At 48.4% G+C, this 23,962-nt stretch overlaps 1 protein-coding gene across 1 annotated transcript in view; it reads left to right on the top strand.

Moving 5' to 3' along the window:
• The first annotated feature begins 19,942 nt into the window (after positions 1-19,942).
• The window catches only part of LOC124018174 (protein diaphanous homolog 3-like), a 690,151-nt gene continuing 686,131 nt past the window's right edge, over positions 19,943-23,962 (top strand). Inside the window, 1 exon segment of the mRNA XM_046333436.1 lies at positions 19,943-19,969. Coding sequence (XP_046189392.1) covers positions 19,955-19,969 — 15 coding nt within the window. The 5' untranslated portion in view covers positions 19,943-19,954.

The raw sequence follows: 23,962 nt of genomic DNA, 5'->3' as shown, positions 1-23,962 counted from the left end.
TGTGTCAGTGTAGTGTGTGTGTGTGTCAGTGTAGTGTGTGTGTGTCAGTGTAGTGTGTGTGTGTCAGTGTAGTGTGTGTGTCAGTGTAGTGTGTGTGTGTGTGTGTGTCAGTGTAGTGTGTGTGTGTGTGTGTGTGTGTGTCAGTGTAGTGTGTGGGTGTGTCAGTGTAGTGTGTGTGTGTGTGTCAGTGTAGTGTGTGTGTGTGTCAGTGTAGTGTGTGTGTGTGTCAGTCTAGTGTGTGTGTGTCAATCTAGTGTGTGTGTGTGTGTCAGTCTAGTGTGTGTGTGTGTGTCAGTCTAGTGTGTGTGTGTCAGTCTAGTGTGTGTGTGTGTCAGTGTAGTGTGTGTGTGTGTCAGTGTAGTGTGTGTGTGTCAGTGTAGTGTGTGTGTGTCAGTGTAGTGTGTGTGTGTCAGTGTAGTGTGTGTGTGTCAGTCTAGTGTGTGTGTGTCAGTCTAGTGTGTGTGTGTCAGTCTAGTGTGTGTGTGTGTGTGTCAGTCTAGTGTGTGTATCAGTGTATCAGTGTAGTGTGTGTCAGTGTGTGTGTGTGTCAGTCTAGTGTGTGTATCAGTGTATCAGTGTAGTGTGTGTCAGTGTGTGTGTGTGTGTAGTGTAGTGTGTGTGTGTGTATTGTAGTGTGTGTCAGTGTGTGTGTGTGTGTGTGTAGTGTAGTGTGTGTGTGTGTATTGTAGTGTGTGTCAGTGTGTGTGTGTAGTGTAGTGTAGTGTGTGTGTGTGTATTGTAGTGTGTGTCAGTGTGTGTGTGTGAGGAACCAGCGTTCATGACTGTCATGTTCAAAACTACTCTGCTGCACGCCGCCCGCTGGACAGATCGTTTCCTTCTTGTTTCCACGGCAACGACTGAACACAACGCGTCAACAGGTTAGGAAGCAACAGCAGACAGCACAGATTATTAGATTTTCAGGTTTTTCCACCATGCAACTTTTTGATGATTTGAAGAGACTAGGGGGACTGGGTCGAGGAGGAGGCGGGGGGACTGGGTCGGAGGAGGCGGGGGGACTGGGTCGGGAGGAGGCGGGGGGACTGGGTCGGAGGAGGCGGTGGGGGACTGGGTCGGAGGAGGCGGTGGGGGACTGGGTCGGAGGAGGAGGCGGTGGGGGACTGGGTCGGAGGAGGAGGCGGGGGGGACTGGGTCGGAGGAGGAGGCGGGGGGGACTGGGTCGGAGGAGGCGGGGGGGACTGGGTCGGAGGAGGAGGAGCGGGGGGGACTGGGTCGGGGGGGGACTGGGTCGGAGGAGGCGGTGGGGGACTGGGTCGGAGGAGGCGGTGGGGGACTGGGTGGACTGGTTCGGAGGAGGACTGGTTCGGGAGGAGGCGGTGGGGGACTGGGTCGGAGGAGGCGGGGGGGACTGGGTCGGAGGAGGAGGCGGGGGGGGACTAGGTCGGGGGGACTAGTTTGGAGGAGCCGGGGGACTGGGTCGGAGGGGGGCTGGGTCGGAGGGGGGACTGGGTCGGAGGAGCTGGTCAGGGGAACTTGAAGCGGTCAGCTCTATGAACACACCTTCTCAGGTCAGGGGGATAATAATACCAGACGTCTCGTATTCAATATCCCATCTGGCTGGCTGGCTGCCTCGCTGGCTGGCTGGCTGGCTGGCTGGCTGCCTCGCTGGCTGGCTGTCTCGCTGCCTCGCTGGCTGGCTGGCTGCCTCGCTGGCTGGCTGGCTGCCTCGCTGGCTGGCTGGCTGACTGGCTGGCTGACTGGCTGGCAGGCTGGCTGACTGGCTGGCTGGCTGGCTGGCTGGCTGCCTCGCTGGCTGGCTGGCTGCCTCGCTGGCTGGCTGGCTGCCTCGCTGGCTGGCTGCCTCGCTGGCTGGCTGCCTCGCTGGCTGGCTGCCTCGCTGGCTCTTGACTACGTCCTAATTGACACCCTATTCCCCTTGAAGCGCACTGCTTTTTTGACCATTGCCCCAGAGGGTCTTACTATAGGGAATAGGGGTTTGGGACGTACTTTGGCTCCTAGACTAAGGTGTCTGTCACCTGTGTGATGCAGTGATTGCTATTCAGACCAGGGCCCTGCTTCTGGCTCACTGCCCAGCCCCTGACCCAGCTTGGAACCCGTGGAGACCAGCTGTCAAGCCCAATCATTTCACCTCTCTGACCGTGTCCCTTCATGGCAACCTCTTCCCTAGATAGTGCACTACTTTTGACCAGGCCCCCCCCCGTAGGGTTGTGTGCTATAAAGGGAGTAGGGTGCCGTTTGTGATGCGGCCGTGCTGTCAACCCAGTCATTTCACCTCCTCACAGACGGACAGACAGAGAGACAGAGAGCCTGGCGCTCTGCTCATCACACTCGCTAGTGACGGGGGTGGAAATCACTACAGTTGCATATCGGGACGTTCTAGCGTATCGTTTTGAAAATATCGCAATGTTATTTTTTTGCGCTAGTTGTCTTGTAGCTGCACCAAAAACCCCAGTTTGTTTTCCATCTCTATAAAATCACAGTATCCAATCGCATTGCCATAATTCACCTCCCTCTCCAAAAGACCTACCAGTGGTGGGGAATTGGACAGAGGTCCTGATCACCTTATCCCACTAATATTACATTCTGGAGGAGATGCACAGCTACTGGAGGGGGGAGGAGGAGGAGGAGGGACACAGGGGGGGGACAGAGGTCAGAGGTCAGAGGTCCTGATCACCTTATCCCACTAATATTACATTCTGGAGGAGATGCACAGCTACTGCAGGGAGGGGGGAGGAGGAGGAGGGGGGGCAGGGGGGGGGACAGAGGTCAGAGGTCCTGATCACCTTATCCCACTAATATTACATTCTGGAGGAGATGCACAGCTACTGGAGGGGGAGGAGGAGGAGGAGGGACACAGGGGGGGGACAGAGGTCAGAGGTCCTGATCACCTTATCCCACTAATATTACATTCTGGAGGAGATGCACAGCTACTGCAGGGGAGGGGGAGGAGGAGGAGGAGGGGGGCAGGGGGGACAGAGGTCAGAGGTCCTGATCACCTTATCCCACTAATATTACATTCTGGAGGAGATGCACAGCTACTGGAGGGGGAGGAGGAGGAGGAGGGACACAGGGGGGACAGAGGTCAGAGGTCCTGATCACCTTATCCCACTAATATTACATTCTGGAGGAGATGCACAGCTACTGCAGGGGGAGGACAGAGGTCAGAGGTCAGAGGTCCTGATCACCTTATCCCACTAATATTACATTCTGGAGGAGATGCACAGCCGCTGGAGGGGAGAGGACAGGGGGAGGGGTGGGGGCAGGGGAGGACAGGGGAGGAGGAGGAGGGGGGGCAGGGGAGGACAGGGGAGGAGGAGGAGGGAGGGGTGTTGGAGAGATGGATAAGATGTTGTGTTTCTGTTGTGTGGTCCTGGTTTAATGATGAGGACGTTGTTCCTGGTTTAATGATGAGGACGTTGTTCCTGGTTTAATGATGAGGACGTTGTTCCTGGTTTAATGATGAGAGTGAACTACTTTAGACCAGAGCCCTATAGAACCCTATTCCCTATATAGTGTACTACTTTAGACCAGAGCCCTATAGAACCCTATTCCTATATAGTGTACTACTTTTAGACCAGAGCCCTATAGAACCCTATTCCCTATATATAATGAACTACTTTAGACCAGAGCCCTATAGAACCCTATTCCCTATATATGTACTACTTTAGACCAGAGCCCTATAGAACCCTATTCCCTATATAGTGTACTACTTTAGACCAGAGCCCTATAGAACCCTATTCCCTATATATAATGAACTACTTTAGACCAGAGCCCTATAGAACCCTATTCCCTATATAGTGTACTACTTTAGACCAGAGCCCTATAGAACCCTATTCCCTATATATAATGAACTACTTTAGACCATAGCCCTATAGAACCCTATTCCCTATATATAATGAACTACTTTAGACCAGAGCCCTATAGAACCCTATTCCCTATATATAATGAACTACTTTAGACCAGAGCCCTATAGAACCCTATTCCCTATATATAATGAACTACTTTAGACCAGAGCCCTATAGAACCCTATTCCCTATATATAATGAACTACTTTAGACCAGAGCCCTATAGCACCCTATTCCCTATATATAATGAACTACTTTAGACCAGAGCCCTATAGAACCCTATTCCCTATATATAATGAACTACTTTAGACCAGAGCCCTATAGAACCCTATTCCCTATATATAATGAACTACTTTAGACCAGAGCCCTATAGCACCCTATTCCCTATATAGTGCTCTACTGTAGACCAGGGCCCTATAGCACCCTATTCCCTATATAGTGCACTACTGTAGACCAGAGCCCTATAGAACCCTATTCCCTATATAGTGCACTACTTTAGACCAGAGCCCTATAGAACCCTATTCCCTATATAGTGCTCTACTGTAGACCAGGGCCCTATAGCACCCTATTCCCTATATAGTGCACTACTTTAGACCAGAGCCCTATAGAACCCTATTCCCTATATAGTGCACTACTGTAGACCAGAGTCCATAAGGGATTCAACCACATCCCAGGGGAGCAGATCTCGTCCTCTTCATCCACCTTCAAGTTCTTTTGGTTGACAGAACTGATGGGAGGATTTCATGACAACGATGATCTTTGACTGTGACAGAAATGACCTTTTTTCCCCCCCAGAATGAATAATTCATATCACATTGGGCTTGTGTGACCTGAGACTATATCCAGTCCATTGCTAAAGCTAGACGGGATTGGGGGGCTACTGTCAACAAGTGGGGCCTATTGGTGTGTGTGTTTAATGTCTTAGTTTGTTTATTAAATCACTTACTCAAATATATTCTGTTCTTGACTCTTTCAGTTGAATAGAATAATCAAATGTATTTATAAAGCCCTTCGTACATCAGCTGATATCTCAAAGTGCTGTACAGAAACCCTCAGCCTAAAACCCCCAAACAGCAAGCAATGCAGGTGTAGAAGCACGGTGGCTTTTCTAAGTGTTTTCGAAAATAATAATGAATGTAAATCAACCAAGAGCACATTATTTAAGTTGTAACTGGTGGGGGAAAACAGAGTTGGAGAAAACCTGTATAAAATCCACATTGTGTGTCGCACTGAAATTAGACGAGACGAGTGGGTTCGAGGAGGGTTTTTCTGTCAGGAGGGGAACTGTGTGTTCTGTCAGGAGGGGAACTGTGTGTGTCAGGAGGGGAACTGTGTGTGTGTGTGTGTGTGTGTTGTTCTGTCAGGAGGGGAACTGTGTGTGTGTTCTGTCAGGAGGGGAACTGTGTGTGTGTTCTGTCAGGAGGGGAACTGTGTGTGTGTTCTGTCAGGAGGGGAACTGTGTGTGTGTTCTGTCAGGAGGGGAACTGTGTGTTTGTGTCAGGTGGGATATTTCGTGGGGAATGGAAGTGAGAGAGTGTGCCATGTTTATTTATGTTGAGTGATTTGCTGTTAATGGGGCCTCGACTTCTCACATTATGAGACCTGGCTTCTCCATCTAAATCCTCTCACAGTGCAAATATAATGTGATTTAAAGAGGAAGTATGTCATGAATACAGCAGCCAGCTTTGATGAGGTGGCAGACCCAACGGGGTGGATGTGGGTGTGCAGGGTTTTTTCTATGTCAAAAAGGGGCTTAGGCGGGTGGAGGGGGGCTTGGCAGGCGGCACGGTCGGGGTCTTTTGGCGTCGCTGTGTTTTAGAGGCCATCATCTTGGAGGAAACACTGGCTTATAACCACAACAGTTGAAGCGTTAGAGCCAAATAAGTAGGAAGTCGGCAGGGTAGCCTAGTGGTTAGAGTGGAGTGGCGGCAGGGTAGCCTAGTGGTTAGAGTGGAGTGGCGGCAGGGTAGCCTAGTGGTTAGAGTGGAGTGGCGGCAGGGTAGCCTAGTGGTTAGAGTGAAGTGGCGGCAGCGTAGCCTAGTGGTTAGAGTGGAGTGGCGGCAGGGTAGCCTAGTGGTTAGAGTGGAGTGGCGGCAGGGTAGCCTAGTGGTTAGAGTGGAGGGGCGGCAGGGTAGCCTAGTGGTTAGAGTGGAGGGGCGGCAGGGTAGCCTAGTGGTTAGAGTGGAGTGGCGGCAGGGTAGCCTAGTGGTTAGAGTGGAGTGGTGGCAGGGTTAGCCTAGTGGTTAGAGTGGAGGGGCGGCAGGGTAGCCTAGTGGTTAGAGTGGAGGGGCCTAGTGGTTAGAGTGTAGAGGTGGCAGGGTAGCCTAGTGGTTAGAGTGGAGTGGCGGCTAGTGGTTTTAGGTAGCCTAGTGGTTAGAGCGTTGGACTAGTAACTGAAAGGTTGCAAGTTCGAATCCCCGAGCTGACAAGGTACAAATCTGTCGTTCTGCCCCTGAACAGGCAGTTAACCCACTGTTCCTAGGCCGTCATTGAAAATAAGAATTTGTTCTTAACCGACTTGCCTGGTTAAATAAAGGTAACAAATTAAATATGGGCCTGGTGCCACCAAATCATGAAAGTTAGTACTGAAAGTTAGTGGTACCAGGGGAACATGTTAGTCTAGAGCTCTGTCTGGGTGTGGTTTTTAATCTGCAGGGGAACATGTTAGTCTAGAGCTCTGTCTGGGTGTTAGGTTTTTTTTTAATCTGCAGGGGAACATGTTAGTCTAGAGCTCTGTCTGGGTGTGGTTTTTAATCTGCAGGGGAACATGTTAGTCTAGAGCTCTGTCTGGGTGTGGTTTTTAATCTGCAGGGGAACATGTTAGTCTAGAGCTCTGTCTGGGTGTGGTTTTTAATCTGCAGGGGAACATGTTAGTCTAGAGCTCTGTCTGGGTGTGGTTTTTAATCTGCAGGGGAACATGTTAGTCTAGAGCTCTGTCTGGGTGTGGTTTTTAATCTGCAGGGGAACATGTTAGTCTAGAGCCCTGTCCATGGGTTTTTAATCTGCAGGGGAACATGTTAGTCTAGAGCCCTGTCCATGGGTTTTTAATCTGCAGGGGAACATGTTAGTCTAGAGCCCCGTTGATGGGTGTGGTTTTTAATCTGCAGGGGAACATGTTAGTCTAGAGCCCTGTCCATAGGTGTGGTTTTTAATCTGCAGGGGAACATGTTAGTCTAGAGCCCTGTCCATGGGTTTTTAATCTGCAGGGGAACATGTTAGTCTAGAGCCCTGTCCATAGGTGTGGTTTTTAATCTGCAGGGGAACATGTTAGTCTAGAGCCCTGTCCATAGGTGTGGTTTTTAATCTGCAGGGGAACATGTTAGTCTAGAGCTCTGTCCATGGCTGTGGTTTTTAATCTGCAGGGGAACATGTTAGTCTAGAGCCCTGTTGATGGGTGTGGTTTTTCATCTGCAGGGGAACATGTTCGTCTAGAGCCCTGTCCATGGCTGTGGTTTTTAATCTGCTGGGTGTTGTGTTCTTCTGCCGATTGGCTGTTGGGGAAGAGAGTCATGCGTTCTGGTTGGTAGGACAAGGCTGTGTATGTTTGTTCACATGGAAGTCATTGATTTATGTTTACTTGTAGATATAGATACTGCTCCATGTGATCAAAGGGTTTTAGAGAATTTGTCAGTACGTCCAACCGGCCTCTCAACCGCAGTCCACGTGTAATGGCGTCGTGTGGGTGAACGTTTCGCTAATGTCAACGTTGTGAAGGACGTGCCACATGGCGGTGGGGTTATGGGGCATAAACTACGGACAATGAACACTTTGCATTTTATCAATGGCAATTTTTATACAGAGAGAGAGAGAGAGAGAGATACAGTAACAAGACTCTGAGGGTCGTTGTCCTGCCAGCCATCACCTTATGTTTCAACATGATAACGCACTGCCCCGTGTAGCAAGGATCCGTACACTATTCCTGGAAGCTGAAAATGTCCCAGTTCTTCCATGGGCTGAATACTCACCAGACATGTCACCCGTTGAGCATTTTTGGGATGCTCTGGATCGATGTGTGGTCTCTCCGGTGGTTTCTCTCTCCGGTGGTTTCTCTCTCCGGTGGTTTCTCTCTCCGGTGGTTTCTCTCTCCGGTGGTTTCTCTCTCCGGTGGTTTCTCTCTCCGGTGGTTTCTCCCGTTAACGCGGCCTCCCTCTCCGGTGGTTTCTACCTCTCTGTATCTGCAGTCTGGTTTTCTGTCTCTTTCCTCTGAGGCCCACTGTGTTACACCTTTAGGATGTGTCCCAAATGGAACCCGATGTCCTTTTATAAGTGCTCTACCAATAGGCCTCTGGTCAAAAGTAGTGCACTATATATAGAGAGTAGGCTGCCATTTGGGACAGTCTACCACTGTCTGGTCTCCTAGTTAATTGGATATAGGGTAGGTTTCATAGGGCTCTGGTCTGCAGTAGTGCACTATATATAGGGAATAGGGTTCTATAGGGCTCTGGTCTACAGTAGTGCACTATATATAGGTAGGGTTCTATAGGGCTCTGGTCTACAGTAGTGCACTATATATAGGGAATAGGGTTCTATAGGGCTCTGGTCTACAGTAGTGCACTATATATAGGTTTCTATAGGGCTCTGGTCTACAGTAGTGCACTATATATAGGGAATAGGGTTCTATAGGGCTCTGGTCTACAGTAGTGCACTATATATAGGGAATAGGGTTCTATAGGGCTCTGGTCTACAGTAGTGCACTATATATAGGAATAGGGTTCTATAGGGCTCTGGTCTACAGTAGTGCACTATATATAGAATAGGGTTCTATAGGGCTCTGGTCTACAGTAGTGCACTATATATAGGGAATAGGGTTAGAGAGGTCTGTCTCTAGTTAATTGGATATAGGGAATAGGGTTAGAGAGTAGTCTGTCTCCTATTAATTAGATATAGGGTTAGAGAGTAGTCTGTCTCTAGTTAATTGGATATAGGGAATAGGGTTAGAGAGTAGTCTGTCTCTAGTTAATTGGATATAGGGAATAGGGTTAGAGACTAGTCTGTCTCCTAGTTAATTGGATATAGGGAATAGGGTTAGAGACTAGTCTGTCTCCTAGTTAATTGGATATAGGGTAGGGTTAGAGGTAGTCTGTCTCCTAGTTAATTGGATATAGGGAATAGGGTTAATAGGGCTCTGAGAGTAGTCTGTCTCTAGTTAATTGGCTATAGGGAATAGGGTTAGAGAGTAGTCTGTCTCACTTAATTGGATATAGGGAATAGGGTTAGAGACTAGTCTGTCTCTAGTTAATTGGATATAGGGAATAGGGTTAGAGACTAGTCTGTCTAGTTAATTGGATATAGGGAATAGGGTTAGAGACTAGTCTGTCTCTAGTTAATTGGATATAGGGAATAGGGTTAGAGAGTAGTCTGTCTCCTAGTTAATTGGATATAGGGAATAGGGTTAGAGAGGTCTGTCTCCTAGTTAATTGGATATAGGGAATAGGGTTAGAGAGTAGTCTGTCTCTAGTTAATTGGATATAGGGAATAGGGTTAGAGACTAGTCTGTCTCTAGTTAATTGGATATAGGTAATAGGGTTAGAGACTAGTCTGTCTCCTAGTTAATTGGATATAGGGAATAGGGTTAGAAGTAGTCTGTCTCTAGTTAATTGGATATAGGGAATAGGGTTAGAGACTAGTCTGTCTCCTAGTTAATTGGATATAGGGAATAGGGTTAGAGAGTAGTCTGTCTCTAGTTAATTGGATATAGGGAATAGGGTTAGAGAGTAGTCTGTCTCTAGTTAATTGGATATAGGGAATAGGGTTAGAGAGGGTCTGTCTCCAGTTAATTGGATATAGGGAATAGGGTTAGAGAGTAGTCTGTCTCCTAGTTAATTGGATATAGGGAATAGGGTTAGAGAGTAGTCTGTCTCCTAGTTAATTGGATATAGGGAATAGGGTTAGAGACTAGTCTGTCTCTAGTTAATTGGATATAGGGAATAGGGTTAGAGACTAGTCTGTCTCCTAGTTAATTGGATATAGGGAATAGGGTTAGAGAGTAGTCTGTCTCCTAGTTAATTGGATATAGGGAATAGGGTTAGAGAGTAGTCTGTCTCCTAGTTAATTGGATATAGGGAATAGGGTTAGAGACTAGTCTGTCTCCTAGTTAATTGGATATAGGGAATAGGGTTAGAGACTAGTCTGTCTCCTAGTTAATTGGATATAGGGAATAGGGTTAGAGACTAGTCTGTCTCCTAGTTAATTGGATATAGGGAATAGGGTTAGAGACTAGTCTGTCTCCTAGTTAATTGGATATAGGGAATAGGGTTAGAGAGTAGTCTGTCTCCTAGTTAATTGGATATAGGGAATAGGGTTAGAGACTAGTCTGTCTCCTAGTTAATTGGATATAGGGAATAGGGTTAGAGAGTAGTCTGTCTCCTAGTTAATTGGATATAGGGAATAGGGTTAGAGACTAGTCTGTCTCCTAGTTAATTGGATATAGGGAATAGGGTTAGAGAGTAGTCTGTCTCCTAGTTAATTGGATATAGGGAATAGGGTTAGAGAGTAGTCTGTCTCCTAGTTAATTGGATATAGGGAATAGGGTTAGAGAGTAGTCTGTCTCCTAGTTAATTGGATATAGGGAATAGGGTTAGAGAGTAGTCTGTCTCCTAGTTAATTGGATATAGGGAATAGGGTTAGAGAGTAGTCTGTCTCCTAGTTAATTGGATATAGGGAATAGGGTTAGAGACTAGTCTGTCTCCTAGTTAATTGGATATAGGGAATAGGGTTAGAGAGTAGTCTGTCTCCTAGTTAATTGGATATAGGGAATAGGGTTAGAGACTAGTCTGTCTCCTAGTTAATTGGATATAGGGAATAGGGTTAGAGAGTAGTCTGTCTCCTAGTTAATTGGATATAGGGAATAGGGTTAGAGACTAGTCTGTCTCCTAGTTAATTGGATATAGGGAATAGGGTTAGAGAGTAGTCTGTCTCCTAGTTAATTGGATATAGGGAATAGGGTTAGAGACTAGTCTGTCTCCTAGTTAATTGGATATAGGGAATAGGGTTAGAGAGTAGTCTGTCTCCTAGTTAATTGGATATAGGGAATAGGGTTAGAGAGTAGTCTGTCTCCTAGTTAATTGGATATAGGGAATAGGGTTAGAGACTAGTCTGTCTCCTAGTTAATTGGATATAGGGAATAGGGTTAGAGACTAGTCTGTCTCCTAGTTAATTGGATATAGGGAATAGGGTTAGAGAGTAGTCTGTCTCCTAGTTAATTGGATATAGGGAATAGGGTTAGAGAGTAGTCTGTCTCCTAGTTAATTGGATATAGGGAATAGGGTTAGAGACTAGTCTGTCTCCTAGTTAATTGGATATAGGGAATAGGGTTAGAGAGTAGTCTGTCTCCTAGTTAATTGGATATAGGGAATAGGGTTAGAGAGTAGTCTGTCTCCTAGTTAATTGGATATAGGGAATAGGGTTAGAGAGTAGTCTGTCTCCTAGTTAATTGGATATAGGGAATAGGGTTAGAGAGTAGTCTGTCTCCTAGTTAATTGGATATAGGGAATAGGGTTAGAGAGTAGTCTGTCTCCTAGTTAATTGGATATAGGGAATAGGGTTAGAGACTAGTCTGTCTCCTAGTTAATTGGATATAGGGAATAGGGTTAGAGAGTAGTCTGTCTCCTAGTTAATTGGATATAGGGAATAGGGTTAGAGAGTAGTCTGTCTCCTAGTTAATTGGATATAGGGAATAGGGTTAGAGAGTAGTCTGTCTCCTAGTTAATTGGATATAGGGAATAGGGTTAGAGAGTAGTCTGTCTCCTAGTTAATTGGATATAGGGAATAGGGTTAGAGAGTAGTCTGTCTCCTAGTTAATTGGATATAGGGAATAGGGTTAGAGAGTAGTCTGTCTCCTAGTTAATTGGATATAGGGAATAGGGTTAGAGACTAGTCTGTCTCCTAGTTAATTGGATATAGGGAATAGGGTTAGAGACTAGTCTGTCTCCTAGTTAATTGGATATAGGGAATAGGGTTAGAGACTAGTCTGTCTCCTAGTTAATTGGATATAGGGAATAGGGTTAGAGACTAGTCTGTCTCCTAGTTAATTGGATATAGGGAATAGGGTTAGAGAGTAGTCTGTCTCTAGTTAATTGGATATAGGGAATAGGGTTAGAGACTAGTCTGTCTCCTAGTTAATTGGATATAGGGAATAGGGTTAGAGAGTAGTCTGTCTCCTAGTTAATTGGATATAGGGAATAGGGTTAGAGAGTAGTCTGTCTCCTAGTTAATTGGATATAGGGAATAGGGTTAGAGAGTAGTCTGTCTCCTAGTTAATTGGATATAGGGAATAGGGTTAGAGAGTAGTCTGTCTCCTAGTTAATTGGATATAGGGAATAGGGTTAGAGACTAGTCTGTCTCCTAGTTAATTGGATATAGGGAATAGGGTTAGAGATAGTCTGTCTCTAGTTAATTGGATATAGGGAATAGGGTTAGAGAGTAGTCTGTCTCTAGTTAATTGGATATAGGGAATAGGGTTAGAGAGTAGTCTGTCTCCTAGTTAATTGGATATAGGGAATAGGGTTAGAGAGTAGTCTGTCTCCTAGTTAATTGGATATAGGGAATAGGGTTAGAGACTAGTCTGTCTCCTAGTTAATTGGATATAGGGAATAGGGTTAGAGAATAGTCTGTCTCCTAGTTAATTGGATATAGGGAATAGGGTTAGAGAGTAGTCTGTCTCCTAGTTAATTGGATATAGGGAATAGGGTTAGAGACTAGTCTGTCTCTAGTTAATTGGATATAGGGAATAGGGTTAGAGACTAGTCTGTCTCCTAGTTAATTGGATATAGGGAATAGGGTTAGAGAGTAGTCTGTCTCCTAGTTAATTGGATATAGGGAATAGGGTTAGAGAGTAGTCTGTCTCCTAGTTAATTGGATATAGGGAATAGGGTTAGAGACTAGTCTGTCTCCTAGTTAATTGGATATAGGGAATAGGGTTAGAGACTAGTCTGTCTCCTAGTTAATTGGATACCTGCGTTTCTCTGTCTTGTTTATTGTTTATTATGATTTCATGTTTCCCTCTGTGTTTTTTGTTGTTTCTTGGAAGTTCAGCAGGTTTAATCTAATTTGGACTGATGATCAGGCTGCCGAGGCATCGGTCCTGCTGGCTACCTGCAATGTGTATTGTTATTCTCCCCCCCCCCCCATGCTCTCTCAAAGCTGAACTAACTGGGCGAATAACAACTGTGTTCTTTCTATCACAGTGGGGAGGGAACGTTGGAGTTGCAATGTTGACCTTTCGGAATAAGTGATTGGAGGATGGTGGTTGGTGGATGGTGGTTGGTGGATGGTGGTTGGAGGATGGTGGTGGTGGTTGGAGGATGGTGGTTGGAGGATGGTGGTTGGAGGATGGTGGTTGGAGGATGGTGGTTGGTGGTTGGAGGATGGTGGTTGGAGGATGGTGGTTGGTGGTTGGAGGATGGTGGTTGGAGGATGGTGGTTGGAGGATGGTGGTTGGAGGATGGTGGTTGGAGGATGGTGGTTGGAGGATGGTGGTTGGAGGATGGTGGTTGGAGGATGGTGGTTGGAGGATGGTGGTTGGAGGATGGTGGTTGAAGGATGGTGGTTGGCGGATATTGTCGGGGCCGTCATAATTTGAACGTTAACGTTAACCCATGTTTTATGGAAGACGACGAAAATAAAAATAACCAGTCACATAACCGTTAAATTATTATGATATATTTCCGGGATGAGACTCTCTAGAATGTAATTTGACCAGGGACCATTGGGACCTGTTTTATACAGGGAGCAGCTTTAGTTTGCAATGCCAGCAGCAGTCCCTAGATGGGAGACCAGATGCTGCTGGAAGTGGTGTTGGAGGGCCAGTTGGAGGCACTGTTTCCTCTGGTCTAAAATTAATAATTGAAAATATGCCCCAGAGCAGTGAATTGGGGACATTGCCCTGTGTAGGGTGCCGTCTTTTAGATGGGACGTTAAACGGGTGTCCTGACTCTCTCAGGTCATTAGTCTGATCTGTTAGTTCTTCACTCAACAGGTTTTATACCCTCTGGTCAGAAGTGGGCGTAACCTCCTTTAGGGCAGTTCTCTGGGCGTAACCCCCTTTAGGGCAGTTCACTGGGCGTAACCTCCTTTAGGGCAGTTCTCTGGGCGTAACCTCCTTTAGGGCAGTTCTCTGGGCGTAACCTCCTTTAGGGCAGTTCTCTGGGCGTAACCTCCTTTAGGGCAGTTCTCTGGGCGTAACCTCCTTTAGGGCAGTTCTCTGGGCGTAACCGCCTTTAGGGCAGTTCTCTGGGCGTAACCGCCTTTAGGGCAGTTCTCTGGGCGTAACCGCCTTTAGGGCAGTTCTCTGGGACGTAATCGCCTTTAGGGCAGTTCTCTGGGCGTAACCGCCTTTAGGGCAGTTCTCTGGGCGTAACATTCTCTTTGATTTGGCAGTTCTCTGGGCGTAACCGCCTTTAGGGCAGTTCTCTGGGTGTAACCTTTAGGGCAGTTCTCTGGGTGTAACCGCCATTCTCAGTTCTCTGGGTGTAACCGCCTTTAGGGCAGTTCTCTGGGTGTAACCATCTTTAGGGCAGTTCTCTGGGTGTAACCGCCTTTAGGGCAGTTCTCTGGGTGTAACCGCCTTTAGGGCAGTTCTCTGGGTGTAACCGCCTTTAGGGCAGTTCTCTGGGCGACCATACCACGTTAAGGGCAAGAGTCTAGATTTGACTGAAATCAATTTTAGACAACTAACTTCACATTTCATCTTTACCAAAACATTCTCTTTGATTTGGACATTTTCCACACATACGACAGTCACAATGTTTCATAATAACGTCATCTATTAACCTTTAATGACAGAACAAAATGACATACATTCTCATATTCCATCTATCGTCATGACGACCATATGACATACATTCTCATATTCCATCTATCGTCATGACGACCAAATGACATACATTCTCATATTCCATCTATCGTCATGACCACCATATGACATACATTCTCATATTCCATCTATCGTCATGACGACCATATGACATACATTCTCATATTCCATCTATCGTCATGACCACCAAATTACATACATTCTCATATTCCATCTATCGTCATGACCCTGGCCTCGTTCTGGAACCCTGGCCTCGTTCTGGAACCCTGGCCTCGTTCTGGAACCCTGGCCTCGTTCTGGAACCCTGGCCTCGTTCTGGAACCCTGGCCTCGTTCTGGAACCCTGGCCTCGTTCTGGAACCCTGGCCTCGTTCTGGAACCCTGGCCTCTTTCTGGAACCCTGGCCTCGTTCTGGAACCCTGGCCTCTTTCTGGAACCCTGGCCTCTGTTCTGGAACCCTGGCCTTTCGTTCTGGAACCCAGGCCTCGTTCTGGAACCCTGGCCTCGTTCTGGAACCCTGGCCTCGTTCTGGAACCCAGGACTCTTTCTGGAACCCAGGACTCTTTCTGGAACCCAGGACTCTTTCTGGAACCCAGGACTCTTTCTGGAACCCAGGACTCTTTCTGGAACCCAGGACTCTTTCTGGAACCCAGGACTCTGGAACCCTGGCCTTTCGGAACCCAGGACTCTGGAACCCTGGCCTCGTAACTCTGGAACCCTGGCCTCGTAACTCTGGAACCCTGGCCTCGTAACTCTGGAACCCTGGCCTCGTAACTCTGGAACCCTGGCCTCGTAACTCTGGAACCCTGGCCTCGTAACTCCTTTCTGGCCTCTTTCTGTAACTCTGGAACCTCTTTCTGGAACTCTCTGGCCTCGTAACTCTGGCCTCGTAACTCTGGCCTCGTAACTCTGGCCTCGTAACTCTGGCCTCGTAACTCTGGCCTCGTAACTCTGGCCTCGTTCTGGAACTCTGGCCTCGTTCTGGAACTCTCTTTCTGGAACTCTCTTTCTGGAACTGTAGAAAACTGACGTTATGATTTGACATCGTATTTTTCAGAGTTCTTAGATTTCTTGAAAGCACCATTTTTAAGTCATGGTATACTTCGCCAGTTCATATCTATGTGAAGTCGGCTGTACAACTGACTAGGTATCTCCCTTTCAGATATCAACATGGGGCTGTGGGCCAAAACACGTTGGGAACCCCGTGACCTAAACCTACATAGCTGCATCCTTATCATGGTCACTAAACATACATTAATCATGTCATTTCACATATGCGTAGGGCAAGCCTCACGATCTCTCAATATTGGCCTCCAATAATTGGATGTTTGAGTAATGTCAAATATAATGGGAGCTATAGCTGACCAGTACGAGTGATTTTTAGGTTTTGATATCACGGATGGGATGGTCAAACATCCATATCTTTGTCTGGGAATTTGAGAGTGGTTCCGATTCTTATTGTTTCAACTGCTGATTGGTTCCCTTTAAGCCTCTCTATGATCTGATTGGTTCCCTTCAAGCCTCTCTATGATCTGATTGGTTCCCTTCAAGCCTCTGTATGATCTGATTGGTTCCCTTCAAGCCTCTATGATCTGATTGGTTCCATTCAAGCCTCTTCCCTTCAAGCCTCTATATGATCTGATAGAGCCTCTTGTGTCTAATAGGAGAGTATTCGGGAATATTTCCAAACCACTTTGAAAGCTGCCCAGTTGGACTTTCTGTCTCGTCAGTAGTTTAACTTTCTAATTATGGACCAACTTTGGGACCAAGAGGAAGCTTTGATGACGAAGTGTAGTAGTTGACTACAAAAGCTGTCAGAACTTGAAGCGATTGCGTACACTTTTTTTTCTTTTCGCGTGATGGTTATTTGCGTCTAGCAAATTCTGAAAACCCTGTGTCGAGTCGATCGTTGACAAAAAACGACATTGAATGCATAATTGCTGTCAAAACTTGCCTTGGGTCTTTTTTTTTTTTTAGTGGTTCTGAAATGGGTCTTGCTTGGGCGGAGCTACGGTAAGCTTCCCAAACAGCACCCTATTCTGGTCAGAAGTAGTGCACTATGTAGGGGAGTCGGGTACCATTGAGGACACTGCCACTGCGTTGTGCTGCAGTGTGTCTTTGCAAATTGTCAGGTTGTGAAGCTGGAGTTAGAAACTACTCCTTCCTTTTTTAGGTTCAATAATTATGCATCCAATTATCCTGTCATATGTATATATGCGCATATTTCTTCCTCAACTCGCTGGGCTAATCGTTGAATTGATCTGAGGGAGAGAAATATGTTACATTTGGTACTGCCTCTCTGCCTGGCTTGGCAGAGTTTTTTTAATCTATCCTCCCTCCTTCTTTCCTTCCTCTCTCTGTCTCTCTCTGTCTCTCTCTGTCTCTCTCTGTCTCTCTCTGTCTCTCTCTGTCTCTCTCTCTGTCTCTCTCTCTGTCTCTCTCTGTCTGTCTCTCTCTCTGTCTCTCTCTGTCTCTCTCTGTCTCTCTCTCTGTCTCTCTCTCTCTGTCTCTCTCTCTCTCTCTCTCTCTCTCTCTCTCTCTCTCTGTCTCTCTCTCTGTCTCTCTCTCTCTCTCTCGCTCTCTCTCTCGCTCTCTCTCTCGCTCTCTCTCTCTCTCGCTCTTTAGTTTGTGAGAGGTAGTTTGTTTCCAAATGGAAAGTTGTGAAATGTTAATCCTAGCAAGTCATTAGCGTTCTGCGTTGACAGGTTGACATGTTTTATGCTCTGCCTGGTGGATGTTATGGTAATTATAGGACTGATGTATTGATTGAGGCTTCTGGTTTCTCCTGCGTAGCTCAGCTCCTCTTGCTGTAGCACGAGGTGACCAGTAACCAACCATAGTAACCTTGGTTCCCCTTGTCAATATGTTCATGCACAGATGGAAGTTGTTGATTGGTTCCAGTCTTTTAAACATTTTACATTTTTTTTTACAGTGTCCGTGGTCGTTTAGAAAAAAACCCAAAACTCCTCCGTTTTGGAATGGTTGTTAATGAGTCGATGGTCTTGGGTAGGATATATCCTCTTGGGTGTATATATATATCATATATATATATAGGGTATATGGATATCCTCTTGGGTGTATATATATATTATATATATATAGGGTATATGGATATCCTCTTGGGTATATATATATATATATATATATATATATATATATATATATATATGGTATACCCTCTTGGGTATATATATATTTATTTAGGGTATATGGATATCCTCTTGGGTATATATATATATATATATATATATATATATATATATATATATATATGGTATATGGATATCCTCTTGGGTATATATATATATATATAGGGTATATGGATATCCTCTTGGGTATATATATTATATAGGGTATATGGATATCCTCTTGGGTATATATATTATTTATATAGGGTATATGGATATCCTCTTGGGTATATATATATATAGGGTATATGGATATCCTCTTGGGTATATATATTATATAGGGTATATGGATATCCTCTTGGGTATATATATTATATAGGGTATATGGATATCCTCGTCTCTACATGTGTGGGCCTGTCTGTCTCATTCCAGACTCCACTCAAAATGAGATGAAGTGCAACTGAAGACCCAGGGGTTAAATCAAACAGGATTTTAACAGCGGAACAGAGTTTTTATTTATTTTGTATACCAGTTAGTTTGCGTCTGTTCTTTCTGTACGAGAACCCATTTCCCTTGCCTCAATTAGTTGATTGTATTTTGAGTAAAAGCCAAGAGGATGAACATTGTGAACAATAGGATTAGTCTTAAGATTGCCTGATTTTTCTATATAGCACACCAGAGGCTAGGTCTCTGTAGCACACTAGCATAGTCTAAACCCTGAGCACAGTCCTGACAATTGGCGTTAAGGAGTTTTGAATTCCGTCTGTGTTCTCTTTCCCCACGAGGAGAATATGACTCTAGCGTTTACACTCTGCAGGGCCCAGTGAGAAATCAGGGTTTAACCTAGCGGAGAATGTCCTCTGTGCTAACAGCAGCCATGTAATAGAGCTCTGCATTTACATGCCTTATTCATCCTACAAACTGGGTTCAAGATTAATGCTCTGGAGCCCTGGTGGATGTTTCTCTAGTTTTTACTTTTACTCTTTAACAGCTTTTTGTCGTCTACTTAAAAAAAAGATGCTTTTTTGTAAACAACTTACAATTACAGGTGTTCCCTAGGGCTCAATTGTTGGCCCTCTCCTGTTCTCTCTCTGGTGTTCCCCAGGGCTCGGTTAGTTGGCCTCTCCTGATTCTCTCTCTATATACTGTTCCCCAGGGCTCGGTTGTTGGCCCTCTCCTGTTCTCTCTCTGGTGTTACCCAGGGCTCGGTTGTTGGCCCTAGCATAGTCTAAACCCTGAGTCCTGACAATTAATTAAGGAGTTTTGAATTCTCTGTTCTCTTTCTCTGGTGTTCCCCAGACTCTCGGTTAACTCAGCACCGTGCTGTTAATGATCATCGTTTAATTAACTCAGCCCCGTGCTGTTAATGATCATCAGGTAACTCAGCCCCGTGCTGTTAATGATCATCGTATTAATTAACTCAGCCCCGTGCTGTTAATGATCATCGATTAATTAACTCAGCCCTGCTGTTAATGATCATCGTTTTAATTAACTCAGCAACGTGCTGTTAATGATCATCTACTTAATTAACTCAGCCCGTGCTGTTTGATCAATTAATTAACTCAGCACCGTGCTGTTAATGATCATCGTATTAATTAACTCAGCACCGTGCTGTTAATGATCATCGTATTAATTAACTCAGCACCGTGCTGTTAATGATCATCGTATTAATTAACTCAGCACCGTGCTGTTAATGATCATCGTATTAATTAACTCAGCACCGTGCTGTTAATGATCATCGATCAACTCAGCACCGTGCTGTTAATGATCATCGTAATTAACTCTAGCACCGTGCTGTTAATGATCATCGTATTAATTAACTCAGCACCGTGCTGTTAATGATCATCGTATTAATTAACTCAGCCCCGTGCTGTTAATGATCATCGTATTAATTAACTCAGCCCCGTGCTGTTAATGATCATCGTATTAATTAACTCAGCACCGTGCTGTTAATGATCATCGTATTAATTAACTCGGCAAACATGTTGTTTATTTAACTGTTGTCCTCACCTTGAGTTGATTGCTCTGAAAACTGAAATGATACGCACTTTTGACTTGATTGATTTATTTTGACCCTAGATATTTATTTTGTATTTAGTTTTTTTCTTCTTCAGCGTGTATATAATAGTTTCATATCCTGATATTTGTTTATTTTCTGCCCCCCACCTCTAGCATTTACAGGTTAAAAACATGAAGGATGATATGGTAAGACCTATTTCTCTCTTTCAGATTTCAGTCTCCTGTTTGCCTCTCCCTCTTCCCTACTCTCTCTGTCACCTTGTCTGTTCTATCGAACATAACCCTCATTCTTTTCCTTCTCTTTCTTTACTAATGGCATGTTTGTTCAGTTTCCAGACGACAGTAGTGATGCTCCCATTACCAGACTAACATCGGAGGCTCACGAACCCACATTTCTCTCTGTTAACAACATGTGGTGTGTTTCTACAGTATGTCTCCGTAACGAGCAGTATGCTTCCTGACTCTCTGCAGTGCATTCTTCCCCGCCTGCCTGCTTCTTAATGCGTCTCTCCCACGCCCGCGTCTCTCTCTCTCCCGCCCGCCCGTGTCTCTCTAATGATCATCTCTCTCTTTCTCCCAGCCCGCGTCTCTCTTAATCCCCGATCATCGTCTCTCTCTCTCTCCCCCCCGTCTCTCTCTCTCTCTCCCGCCCGCGTCTCTCTCTAACCCCCGCCCCGTCTCTCTCTCTCCCCGCCGCGTCTCTCTTCTCCCGCCCGCGTCTCCGTGCCCTCTCTCTCTCCCGCCCGCGTCTCTCTCTCCCGCCCGCCCGTGTCTGTTAATCCCCCGCGTCTCCGCCCGCGTCTCTCTCTTAACCCGCCCGTCTCTCTTCTCCCGTATTAATCTAACTCAGCCCGCCCGCGTCTCTCTCTCTCCCATCCGCGTCTCTCTCTCTCCCAGTCCGCCCGCTCTTAATGATCTCTCCCTCCCGTCTCTCTCTCTCTCTCCGCCCGCGTCTAATTAACTCAGCCCGCATCTTTCTCTCTTTCCCGTCCGCCCGTCTTCTCTCTCTCTCCCGTTGATCTGCTCTCTCTGATCTCGCCCGCGTCTTTCTCTCCCCGTCCGCCCGATCTATCTTTCCCTCTCTCTCTCCCGCCCGCGTTCTCTCTTCTCCCGCCCGTCGTCTCTCTCTCTCCAGCGCGTCTCTCTCTCTCCCCGCCCGCCCGCGTCTCTCTCTCTCTCCCGCCCGCGTCTCTCTCTCTCCGTCCGCGTCTCCTCTCTCCCGTCCCGCGTCTCTCTCTCTCCCGTCCGCCCGCGTCTCTCTCTCTCCCGCTCTCCCGCCCGCGTCTCTCTCTCTCTCTCCCTCTCTCCCGCCCGCGTCTCTCTCTCTCTCTCCCCGCCCGCGTCTCTCTCTCTCCCGCCCCCTCTCTCTCTCTCTCCCCGCCCGCGTCTCTCTTCTCTCATGAAGGTCTCTCTCTCTCTCTCCCGCCCGACGTCTTCTCTCTTTCCCGATTCTCAGTCTCTCTCCCTCTCCCGTCTTCTCTCTCCCTACCGCGTCTCTCTCTCACCTTGTCGTCTTCTCTCTCCCCGCCCGCGTCTCTCTCTCCCTCGTCTCTCTCTCCCCGCCCGCGTCTTTCTCTCTAATGCGTCTCTTCTCCCCCTGCCCGCGTCTCTCTCTCTCCCCGCCCGTCTCTCTCTCCCCGCCCGCGTCTCTCTCTCTCTCTCTCCCGCCAGCGTCTCTCTCTCCGCCCGCGTCTCTCTCCCGCCCGCGTCTCTCTCTCTCTGTTAACAACATCTCTCTCTCTCTCCCCCTCTCTCTCCCCGCCCGCGTCTCTCCTCCCGTCTCTCTCTCTCCCGCCCGCGTCTCTCTCTCTCTCCGCCCGCGTCTCTCTCCCGCCCGCGTCTCTCTCTCTCTCCCGCCCGCGTCTCTCTCTCTCTCCCTCCCGCCCGCGTCTCTCTCTCTCTCCCCCGCCCGCGTCTCTCTCTCTCTCCCGCCCGCGTCTCTCTCTCTCTCCCGCCCGCGTCTCTCTCTCTCTCCCCGCCCGCGTCTCTCTCTCTCTCCCCGCCCGCGTCTCTCTCCCGCGTCTCTCTCCCGCCCGCGTCTCTCTCTTCTCTCTCCCTCTCCCGCCCGCGTCTCTCTCCCGCCCGCGTCTCTCTCCCGCCCGCGTCTCTCTCCCCGCCCGCGTCTCTCTCCCTCTCCCGCCCGTCTCTCTCTCCCGCCCGCGTCTCTCTCCCGCCCGCGTCTCTCTCCCCCCGCCCGCGTCTCTCTCCCGCCCGCGTCTCTCTCCCCGCCCGCGTCTCTCTCCCGCCCGCGTCTCTCTCCCCGCCCGCGTCTCTCTCCCCCGCCCGCGTCTCTCTCTCTCCGCCCGCGTCTCTCTCTCTCTCCCGCCCGCGTCTCTCTCTCTCCGCCCGCGTCTCTCTCTCCCGCCGCCGCGTCTCTCTCTCTCCCCCGTCTCGCCCCCGCGTCTCTCTCTCTCCCGTCCGCCCGCGTCTCTCTCTCTCCCGTCCTCTCCTCCCTCCCGCGTCTCTCTCTCTCTCCCGTCCGCCCGCGTCTCTCTCTCTCCCTCTCCGCCCGTCTCTCTCTCTCTCCTCCGCCCGCGTCTCTCTCTCCCGTCCGCCCGCGTCTCTCTCTCTCTCCCGTCCGCCCGCGTCTCTCTCTCTCCCTCCGCCCGCGTCTCTCTCTCTCCCCGTCCGCCCGCCCGCCCGCGTCTCTCTCTCTCCCCCGTCCTCCCGCCCGCCCTCGTCTCTCTCTCTCCCGTCCGCCCGCCCGCCCGCGTCTCTCTCTCCCCGTCCGCCCGCCCCCCGCGTCTCTCTCTCTCCCGCCCGCCCGCGTCTCTCTCTCCCCGCCCGCCCGCCCGCCCGCCCGTCTCTCTCTCTCCCGTCCGCCCGCCCGCCCGCGTCTCTCTCTCTCCCGCCCGCGTCTCTCTCTCTCTCCCGCCCGCGTCTCTCTCTCCCGCCCGCGTCTCTCTCTCCCGCCCGCGTCTCTCTCTCTCTCCCGTCTCTCCCGCTCTCCCGCCTCGTCTCTCTCTCTCCCGCCCTCGTCTCTCTCTCTCCCGCCCCGCGTCTCGTCTCTCTCTCTCGCCCCCGCGTCTCTCTCTCTCCCCCTGCCCGCTCTCTCTCTCTCCCGCCTGCCCGCGTCTCTCTCTCCCCCTGCGTCTCTCTCTCCCCCCTGCCTGCGTGAGCCCTGCCTGCTATGTCATTTCCATTGACCAGCGTCTAACAGAGTGCATATGGTGTCTGTCAGGGAAATGCAGATCAGTTTGAGTGTGAAGCCTGACAGTGGAGTGGACCCTTCCCATATCATGTCCTGTTCAAATGGCACCCTATTCCCTATGTAGTGCCCTACTTTTGACTCTAGGCTCATAGTAAGGCTCTGGTCCAAAAGTCGCGCACTACAGTATTCAGGTAATAGGGTGCCGTTTGGGAAGCAACCCGAGGAAAACTAAATGATTGTACATGAACAGCTGTTCTTGACAGCGAAGACAATTTAAAACGATGAAGATGTCAACTCCCCGTGTAGCCTAATACAATTTGTTGAGGACAGATTCAACAATTTGTCTGAATGTTCTGCTTCTAGCCCGGCTCTCTGTCAGACCCTGTCGCCTGTCAGGTCTGTACTGTTCCTCGTACCTGCTATCTAAGAACAGGAAGGGAGGGGGACCGTAGTAGATACATGTATTGTTGATCTGTTGTACCCAACAACGTCTTTCTGTACAACACAGTGCAGTAGGAGACGCTGAGCCAGCCCGATCCAATCGTCTGACGCTGAGCCAGCCCGATCCAATCGTCTGACGCTGAGCCAGCCCGATCCAATCGTCTGACGCTGAGCCAGCCCGATCCAATCGTCTGACGCTGAGCCAGCCCGATCCAATCGTCTGACGCTGAGCCAGCCCGATCCAATCGTCTGACGCTGAGCCAGCCCGATCCAATCGTCTGACGCTGAGCCAGCCCGCCCGATCCAATCGTCTGACGCTGAGCCAGCCCGCCCGCCCGATCCAATCGTCTGACGCCGAGCCAGCCCGCCCGATCCAATCGGCTGACGCCGAGCCAGCCCGCCCGATCCAATCGGCTGACGCCGAGCCAGCCCGCCCGATCCAATCGGCTGACGCCGAGCCAGCCCGCCCGATCCAATCGGCTGGCAGTCCACTGGCTACGACTCCATCATCGCCGTCTTGAAATGCTACTGGAATTACATTCTTCCCTCCCTCCCTCAATTTAGTTATATCCGTGTAATTTTCTCTA

This window comes from Oncorhynchus gorbuscha, unplaced genomic scaffold (genome assembly GCF_021184085.1).
Source record: "Oncorhynchus gorbuscha isolate QuinsamMale2020 ecotype Even-year unplaced genomic scaffold, OgorEven_v1.0 Un_scaffold_419, whole genome shotgun sequence".
Taxonomy (NCBI): domain Eukaryota; kingdom Metazoa; phylum Chordata; class Actinopteri; order Salmoniformes; family Salmonidae; genus Oncorhynchus; species Oncorhynchus gorbuscha.
The sequence above is the reverse complement of the archived record's forward strand: the minus strand, read 5'-3'. Positions and strand labels throughout refer to the sequence as shown.